The following is a 10,005-nucleotide window of genomic DNA, read 5'->3' as shown; positions in this document are numbered from 1 at the left end:
TTACCTAGCTGAAATAAAATTACAATCTGTTCCCCTAATCACACTTTCTCATTACTTGGGTGTAGCTAGGGGCACCTTGCTCTCCAAATCCACACTTTGTTGTCTTCCACAGAAAACTCTGATCTCCACAATCTTTATGCAGAACTTCTCTGAAGAGAAATATGTTTGATTCCAAAGGTAATGATAAGAAGAGGCTGCTTTTCCCATAGCTGCTTTTTTTTCAGGAGAGATGGTAACAGATGAGTAGTTTTACTCTTTATCTCACACCTGGTGTAAAACCTCCCCCTTCTACTCATTTGTTATAGGAAGCACCTGCTCTTCCCTACAACCTGTATAGAGAGTTTCCGTTGGGGAAAATGAATTTCCTTGAGCTATAGTGTGTGTAAAAATAGTAAAAGTTTACATTAAGTGAGCGAAGAGGCTTCTCTAGCCATGGCAGTTTTCTGCAATATCTTAGAACAGCATGAATCTTCACAGATAATTCAGGCAATGAATTTGATCTTTCAGCTTTCCCTAAATCAGTTAGCAAATAACAGATTTCATTTTTCAGATCAGCTGGGCAGATGCATCAATCAGTCATCCCATTTACCACCACTGCTTATGTGAACTGGATGTGTGAATTATTTGCTTAACTGCATAGCACAAGGTCAGTCCCCACTTGTTGACTATTGCCTACATTGTGGTGTATTTTGGTTATTGGCATCTCAGGCAGTGCAGAGAGGAGGATGTGAAACAATAGCTTGAAGTTGCAGCAAAGTAAGTTTAGATTGGATATCTGGAAAAACTTCTTCACTGTTGGAACAGTGAAGCAGACTGCCTAGCTGGGCTGTGCAAAACAGCACTATTCTGCTTGGACTTCTGTTTCAACGTTTTGATGGAACAACGTTTTGTTTCGAGTTTCATTTCATTTTGAAAGCACTGTTCCATTTTGTTTCATCAAAACAGCGAAACTGTTTTGATGCTTTGACAGGCTATAATGGGGAAGCACAAAACTGGAGGAGAGGCAGCCTCCTGTGACTGCAGGCAGATCGGGGCCCGCACCCCCAGGAGGAGTTCAATAGAGCCCTGCAGCCCTCCTGGGGGTGCTGGCAGGAGGCTGCCACCTGGCACCAGAGCTGGGAGCTGAGCCCAGTGGAGGGAGGGGGAGCACAGCCCCAGTGCTGCACCCTGCCTCCCTCCACTGGGCTGCAAGCTGCTGAGTACTGGGCCCGGTGGAGGGAGTCAGGGTGCAGTGCTGGCTCTGCCCACCTCCCACCACCAGGCTGAGCTCCATGGGGCTGGCGGAACCGATCATACCACAGCCCAGCGGTGAGAGGTGGGCAGAGCCAGTGCTGCCAGCCCCCAGGGGCACAGCCTGGTGGAGGGAGGTGGAGAGAAGCAGGGCTGTGCTCCCCACCAGGCTGAGTCACATGGGACTGCGAAGCCACTTGGAGCATAGCCCTGGCTCTCCCCTGCCTCCCACCACCTGGCTGCTGCTTCAAAACTTGAAATGTTTCAAAACTTTTTAAATGCTTTGACTGCCCTTGTTTCATTTCGATATCACTGTTTTGAGCTCAAAACAAGTCAAAACAGCATCAAAATGAAACAGCCGGTGAAGCTTCACACAGCAGCCCTACTGCCTAGGGAAGTTGTAGATTCTCTATCACTGGAGGTGTTCAAGAAAATATTGGACAGTCGCTGGTCAGGGATGAGCCAGGTGTAGCTATGCCTATGTTCTACTATGGCTATTTCCCATGATTCTGCACTTTACTGGTTGCCCCCACCCCCTTTTCTGTTGTGTCACGGTGTTTTTAAGCCTTCCAAGAGGCATTGGTTGATGGCCACAGCTAAGACTGGGGACTTTGACTGGGGTGTACCAAACTCCTGCTGGGACCAAAGCCAGAGGTTCCTGGCTAGCAGGTTTTACCCATTCACTTAGGGTAAAACAGATCACCATATTTGGAATCAAGAAGGAATTTTACCCCATGGTCACATTGGTACAGATTGGGGGGAGGAAGGGGGTTGCCTTCCTCTGTAGCAGGTGGCATGGCACTCTACCTGGGATCTCTTGAGCATATATTGGCAACATTTCATAGAAGCAGGATGTTGGCTGCTGTAGTTCCCCTGCTTTACCTGTGACAGGCTAGGGTGTTAGGTCTGTGTTGTGTCAGGATTGGCAGCAGTTTTATGAAAGTTTTGGGTGTGTCTGGGATGGTTTGGATAGGGCTGATGCTGCCTCAGGCAGGGGGTTGAACTAGATGGCCTCTGGAGGTCTCTTCCAGCCCTGCTTGCCTATGATTCTATGAAGGGCTTGAACTGCTTAGCATTTTTCAACTCAGCTATCTACTTTGTAACATAATTGTACCTAGCTGCATAAAAATGGTGATACCCCAGGGTTGCTATTTGAGGCCTTGAAAATGATGGGAGCTAGTCAGTTTTGAGGCTGTTACTATCACAGTACTGACAATGCTTTGAGCAACACTAGATAGGTACACAGTGGTCATGTCTACCTGACCAGTGGACTGCTCTGTTGTTACTGCACAGTCATTTAGTACTTGCTTAATAGGCCTGTGCAAAGAGGCTAGTATTCACTTCGGACTCAGATTTGGCCGATTTGGGGGACGGTGATTTGATTCGGTGATTTGAATCACTGTCCCAAATCGATTTGGCTGAATCACCCTAGCCAGGCACATTCCCTGCCTGCTCTCCCAGCCTGGCAATGGCTGCCCTGCCCGCCCCAGTTCCTGGCACTGAAAATAAAAGCCCCGATTCAGCGGGTGCTGCTGAGCAGGGGGGCAATCCTTGCTGTCCCCCACTGGCCCATGCTGTGTGGGGGGCTCTGCATGAGAACCCTGATCCCTCCTGCTCCCCCGGCTCCAGCCCTTTAAGAAAAACAAACCCCCCTGTCTCACCATTCCTGCTTGGTAGGGGGTGATCCCCGCTGCCCCCTACTGCCCCGCACCATGTGGGGGGCTCTGCACAAGCCCCCCAAGGCCGCTGCAGGAGCCAGTGAGTCCTCGGGTTTTGCTCAGTTTTTTTTTTCCTTAAAGGGCCAGAGCTGGGGTGGGCGGGGCAGCCATGGGGGGGGCTGGGGGAGCAAGGGGGGGCTCGTGACAGAGCCCCCCATGCAATGTGGGGCATTGGGGGGCAGCGGGGTTTGCCCCCCCCCAGCAGAACCCCGTGACTCAGGCTTTTTTTTAAAGCACCAGGAGCTGGGGCCAGGTGGGGCAACCATGGGGGGGTCAGGGGGGCTGTGGAAGCATGCAGGGGATGGGGCTTGGCAGGGTCCCCATGGTCCCCTCCCCCCTCCTCCAGCGCCCCCCCCCCCCTTCCTTACTTACCAGCTCCGAATCCTGCTGCAGCTCCTTGCTGCATCCAGCAGGGACTGCCCGAATCATGGAAGCTCTCCAAATCTTTTCCGAAGATTCAGAGAGCTTTGAATAGATTCAGATCTTTTTATTGGTCCCCTGATTCGATTCAGTGGCCGAATCTCCAAATCTGATTCAGGCCGGATCTCCTCTGAATCAAATCAGCACCTGAAGTTTTGCACAGCCCTATTGCTTAACCAAGTACTAAATGACTGCACAACACCATCACCACATGGTTATTTTTAGATGCTACTGCATTTGATGGCAGTAGCGTTGCCATCAAGGTTCATGCCCAGCAATGCGATGGTGCCATAGCAATGAGCTACTGTGCAGTGCTCATTGCTACTGCGCTGTTGTCTCTCATGTAGACATGCCCAGTGATATCAGTATGGCAGCCACTAAACTCACTAGTTCTAATTATCTTCAAGGCTTCTAATAGCCATCCCAAAGTAAACTGAAGGCTTAAAAATGAGGGAATCTAACTGTTTTGGGGGCCACTAACATCACAGCATTTATCGTACTTCGTGCATTTAAAGAGGATTGATTACATCAGGTTTTAATACATGCAGGCCCACTGTATATGAAAAATATATTAGTTATTTTCCCCACCAGCTATTAGATAAGCTATACAAGGATTCTCCTCCCATTTCTTTATCCAACTTTATAGAAAAGAAATGCAGTTTCACCAAAGGCATAACTGGGAATTTTGCCACCATGGGCAGGGATGCTGGATACAGCATTAAAGCCCATTTGTAGACATGCTCACTATTTTCTAAACTGTGTGAACTGATTCACATCACACAGTTTGAATCAAATTTCAATTTGATTAAGGATTATTAGATGATCAAGGGGGTTTGTCCTCTTCTTCACAGACCAGCAGCCCATGTGCTTGGGCAGGGCTGGGGGCTTAGTCAGGATACTGATAGTGAGGTGCTGTTGGCACATTTGACGTTGTAAAGGTGTTCCTTTGTTCCTTATAGCCTCTGTTTTCTTGCAAAAACCCAATTTGCAAGCTTATCTGTATTCCTAAGGACAGTTTTTCCTAAAAGCAACAGGGTACATACATGTTAATTAATGCAGTTTAAATTGCCTAGGTCAGACTGCTTTAGTCTGCATTAACTTTAATCTTCATTCAATGAGGATAAATTAATTTGGAATGGAGCCAATTTTAATTCAGACTACAGATGTCCACATGTATATAGTGACAGTAGTCGAGATTAAACCTAGAAAAATGTAACATCTATAAACAGCCAAAAAGGGCAGGAGGATGGTAACCACCAGAGAGTCTTATGGCACATGGGCTATTGCCACAGCACATTGTCATCTAAATAACTCACCTCTAAATTGATGCCCAAGGCTAGTCCCCTGCTCACCCACCTTAACTTGTGCCACTGAGTTGCAGTTGTGAATTTATTCCTAAGGGATCCAGAAAAATAAAGCAAGATGTTTTAAGAACAGCTTTAAACACTTACCAAGTACTTGATTTATTCATTTCCCCCTTTCCAACTTGTACTCTTGGTACACAAGCAAAATACTTGAGGGGAAAAAAGTTTTTGAGGGGAAAAAAGTGGAACTTCCCACAGAAAACAAAAGTGAAAAACTGGTGAAAAAACTTAACATCAGTGGTTTTTCAGTACAACAATAAAAGCTTTTCTTTAAAAAATGCTTCTGTGGAGAACCATGGAGACTTTAGCCTCTAGAACCTGGTCGACAAAAGAGAATCAGGACATGAGGAGCAAGTGAAGACTCCCAAGAGGCACCACCATAGCAATACCAAACAATTATTTTTTAAATTACTTTCTGGGATTTCTTTCTTTCAATATAAAACATAGTAATTCTGTGAGGGAACAAATACTTTTTGCAAAACAAAATTACAGTATTTGACTATTAACTCAAAAATGCCCATGCTTGGTGCCAGCTGTTGGTGGCGTGGTACACACATTTGTTTCTGAAATCTGGCCACCTCCTTAAGGTGGTCTCATGGGGACTGACACCTCTGCCCATTAAGGTTTTTGTGTGTCCTTCCCTACAGGTGAAGCACCCAGTAGGCCATGGGGACAGCCAACGAGACAGTAGTGACGGAGTTCATCCTGGTGGGACTCTCCAATCATCCCCAGGCACAGGTGGCCTTCTTTGCACTTCTCTTGGTGACCTACCTGCTCACTCTGCTGGGGAATGGCTTAATCATAGTGCTCATCTGGACTGACTCACAGCTCCACACCCCCATGTACTTCTTCCTCAGCAATCTCTCCTTCCTTGACCTCTGCTACACAGCTACCTCTGTGCCCCAGGCATTGGCCAACTGCTTCAAAAAGAGACCCACAATCACCTTTGCTAACTGCTACACCCAAATGACAGTCTCGCTCTACCTGGGAGTGACAGAGTGTCTCCTGCTGGCTGTCATGGCCTATGACCGCTTTGTGGCCATCTGCAACCCCCTGCGCTACCCCCTCATAATAAGCGGGAAGGTCTGTATGCAGATGGCAGTTGGTGTGTGGGCCAGTGCTTTCTTCCTGACAGCGATCGTCACCTTTGCTTTCCCACTTCAGTTTTGTGGCCCCAACATCATCAACCACTTCACCTGTGAAGCTCTGGCCATATTGAAGCTGGCCTGCTCTGACACCCACATCACCCGCATCGTTATGTTTGTCAGTTCGGTCTTGACGCTTCTCGTACCCTTCATCTTCATCCTGGTGACATATGTGCGCATTGGTATGGCTGTGCTGCGTATCCGCTCGGCCCAGGGCAGGAGCAAAGCTGTCTTCACCTGTGGATCCCACCTGGTTGTGGTCAGTATATTTTATGGCACGGCCATGTCCATGTACATTCGCCCACAGACCAAGTCTGCCTCTGACCAGGACAAGCTGGTTTCTGTCTTCTACAGGGCAGTGACACCCATGTTGAACCCCCTGATCTACAGCCTGAGGAACAAGGATGTGCATGGGGCCCTGAGGAGAGTGAGTGGTAGGAAAATGCTCATTTCAAGTCCATGACATTATCTGAATGAGCACCTAAGTAGAGTTACAGACATTAAAAGGGAAAGAGTTTTGCTTTGCTTAGGGAGCTCTTCAAAGCCTGTAGCGCACTGCGCCGTGTAGTAGTGATTCTTCAGCAGGCAGACACTGGGCCTGCAGGAAGCAGCAGAGCTCAGACACTTTTACTTTGGTCCAGTGATTCTCAACCAAGGTCCTGTGGCACCCCAAAATGTCATGAGACCTTTCCTGGGTGCTACCCTGCCCAGGGCCTGTGCCAGGAGTTAAGCAACCGCTCTCGACCTGCCTGGCACCAGGCACCACAGAGTACTGCAGACAAGTGATAACCACAGCTGCCTGCCACTCCACAAGAGCCCTCAGGTCATCCACCACGGCAGTCCCAGATGCATTCCCTGCTGCATGCTCATGGACAGGCAAACAGATCATGGACTCCAGGCTGCACTTCCACCTGGCTTGTCCCCCTGCTCCTCCAGTGATCCTTGGGCTGGAAGAAGGGGCTGCAGGTACACATGGCTTGAGTAGCTGGCATGCAAGTTGCCAGATGAGCCAATATGGCAGTGAGATTGCCTTTGCCTTCTCAGGAACACAGATGGGGAGGGGGGTAGGCTGTGGACAAAGCGGGGCACAGAGGGGTCAGGTATTGCCCCTGCCATTCTCACCTGGCACCAGTTTGACTCTCTGGGATGAAAACACCCAGCCAACCAGGTAGTACTTGCACAGTCTAAGGGCTCATTTTCATCAACATACATCTGGTTCAAGTTAACTGCATCTTTGAAGCATGGTGGAATGCAGGATTTTACAATACTTTCCTGCAAGAGATTCAAGTGTAGTGAGATGGGGGTCTACCTGGGACTTTGACTCTACCTCAGTTGTTCCCAGATGGGGCACCACTAAATTCCAAAAAATTATGGCAGGGTGCCTGGGGTTAAAATGATGGAGAATTGCTGCTTTGGCCCCTGAGCTTTGTCTCTTTGTAGCTCAGGTTCCTTTCCCCAGAAACAAGCTAAATTCCATGTTTCACAGGCCCAAGGACCTGCTGCTGTGGGGTTAGTCTGGAACTGATGGGCTCAGAGTCCCAGCATGTGGGCCACAAGAGACTTCACAGACTGGCCATTTCGGACTTTGATTGATTCCCCCCAAAGAGGCCCAGGATCAGGTCTGAGCACTGCTCACATTGCACTTGCACTGATCTGGAGGCCTGGGGTACAGGACCAAATCATAGACAACAAAAAACGTCAGGCAAAATGCATCCTATTGGGCACAGCCAAACACTGACTGGTCACAAGGCAAAGGTGCCATCTCCACCACAGAAATTCTTGAACCTTTCCTCTGACCTGTACATCAGTCACCCAGGCAAGCAGAACTCAAGTCTGAACTGGTTGTGGACTCCTTGGTTATTTTTAGTGGTTTGTAGGGGCAGCAGCAGATCCAAACTGAGGGGATAACAGGGCCAGTTGTGTGTCTCAGCAGCCTCAGGGTCCACGTAGGCCCAAAGACATGTAACCAGAGCAATGGAGTTATCTGAGGAAGATCCTTGCCTCACTGATAGGAGGCCCAGAGTCAAGGGGAAATATGAAGAAGGCAAGAAGAGTCACATCTCCCACAAGGTAGGAATAAACAGATCATCCCAGCCATGTCCTCCCAGATGCACGGACATAGGTAACCTCTGCTGCCATAAAAAGTGAGCCTCTGGATGACACAGGCTCATGTGGCTCCGGAGACATGTCACAGTCCAATTGCAGACTCCCACTGACTGGGACTTATGAGGGTGTCTCACCTGTGCCCCACAAGAACAGGATGAGACTTGGCAGGGCTCTGAAATCCACTCAGAGCATGGATTGTGCCCATATGGCCTGGAGCCAAGACAAGTGTGGCAAGGCACATGACACACTCCCTGTGAAAATCAGAAATACAGTCACCTTATTTTCAAATGGGCATGTGACAGGGCACTGTGTGTGCCTGCCACTTTAAGGGCCTGGAGCTGGCAGCCACCAGGTGCCTGACAAGGGCAGCCATTTTGGAGTCAGGGGCTGTCTATACAAACAGGGTAGTTCGGCTGCTGGAGGTCAGGCAACAACATTGCCTGGCCAGAGAGCTGCTGAAATCATCTGGAGGTAAGGGAGGAGCTGTAGTGGATGGTCAGGAGGCTCCTGGTCCTGGGCATGACCTAAAACTGCACCCTGCCGGGAGTGGGTGGTCTGGTGGGGCTCTCAGTGGTGCAGGAGCCCCCAGAAAATGCCAGGCCAGTTACTGCCCCGGTGAAAGGTGGGTAACCCCTGTGTTTGTGTGAAGGGTCCAGAGGGCAGACCCCTGGAGAGATTGAGGGGCTAGAGACCTGACCTGAACAAGAGAGTACTCTTGGCTGGCCCATGCTGGGGCCAGGACCAGGATGGTCAAAAGGGCAGGGGCCCACCGTGAGAGATGCCCAAGAGCTGGGGGCCTGGGGTCCCGACTGTCCTGGAGGTGGGCCAGGGCTGGTAGCCAGAGGTCCCGGGGGGAACACACCTGAGAGGGGAGAATAGTTTTGTGGGGTCTAGGTAGCCTGAATGAAAGTGGAGAGGCTGCCTGAGCAGAGGGATCATGGAGGGGTCCTGTTAGGACGATTCTGGGGCCCAGTGTGGGGGCCGGTGATTATGTGAACATCAAGATGCCATCTGCAAGGCTTGGGCTGCGGTATAGGGGAGGAAAGGAGCTGCAGAGAGCGCCCCCTGGCATCGGGGCACCAAAATGGGCAGCCTCCTGCTTAATTGACATCAATTAACATCAAGGTGTGGCGGGCGAGAAGGCGGGTGGTTGGCCCAAGAACAGGTGGGCGGGCCATGGAGATGGGCCCAAGTAGGCCCCCTGTTACAGGGCACGTCTACATGAGGTGCTTACTGTGTATTGGCATAAAAACACTGTGTGCTAGTGTATCACGGAGAAAATCATGCTAATAGCCTACTGGGCAGTATTATTCAGCTAATGCACAGTAAGCATCATTAAATAACCGTGTGCCAGTGCTAATACAACGTAAATCTAGGTACTGCATACTTAGTTAGTACTTTATTAAGCAAGTACTAAAGTAAATGCACAGTATCTAAGGTACATTAATGAACATGTAGACGCACCCAATGAGTGCAAAAAGCAAGAAAGGAAGGAAGGGGCTGAAAAGCCTTCAGTCTGCATGTCACCCTCCTCCTTCAGCCTCAGTCTCTCCAGTTGGATAGTTGAGAATTTGTTTGTATTGTTTCAGGCAGCTGAATAGGCATTGAAGCTAGTGCTTATTCCTGTGATTTGTGGTATAATCAATAAAAGCTTGGGATATAGACTTGTCTCTTGCCTCTTTATCTGAGCTGGGTGGTAGTAATACTTTACCTGCTAAGAAGGAATGGAGGATTTTATTGGCAATTGTAATTGTATCTTGTTTTGGTGTACAGAAAGGATAATCATTAACTCTAGCCACATGTACATAATATACACAAGTGCCACACAACACGACTGTGCAGTAGTAACAAGATACTGCACAGCCAGCTTCTTGTGTAGTATGAGGAGAATGTGAGGAGAAATTCAGTATGAGGAGAATGTCCCTTGTTCACCTACCAGTGTCACTGTGTACTCTGGACATAGTGCCATGCATTTGAGGTATGTAGTGGGGAATAGGTTTTTCGATCCTAAACTTTGAGGAC

General features: G+C 49.1%; 1 protein-coding gene across 1 annotated transcript; it reads left to right on the top strand.

The window, feature by feature from the left end:
* The first annotated feature begins 352 nt into the window (after positions 1 to 352).
* Positions 353 to 9,628, top strand: LOC132250795 (olfactory receptor 13H1-like). The gene is made up of 2 exons (XM_059728247.1): positions 353 to 646; positions 5,380 to 9,628. The coding sequence occupies exon 2, from the start codon at positions 5,399 to 5,401 to the stop codon at positions 6,338 to 6,340; it is 942 nt and encodes a 313-aa protein (XP_059584230.1). The 5' UTR covers positions 353 to 646; positions 5,380 to 5,398; the 3' UTR covers positions 6,341 to 9,628.
* The last annotated feature ends 377 nt before the right edge of the window (positions 9,629 to 10,005 follow it).

This window comes from Alligator mississippiensis, chromosome 5, assembly GCF_030867095.1.
Source record: "Alligator mississippiensis isolate rAllMis1 chromosome 5, rAllMis1, whole genome shotgun sequence".
Classification (NCBI taxonomy): Eukaryota; Metazoa; Chordata; order Crocodylia; family Alligatoridae; genus Alligator; species Alligator mississippiensis.
Note: the sequence above shows the minus strand (reverse complement) of the source record. Positions and strands in the feature narration are given on the sequence as shown.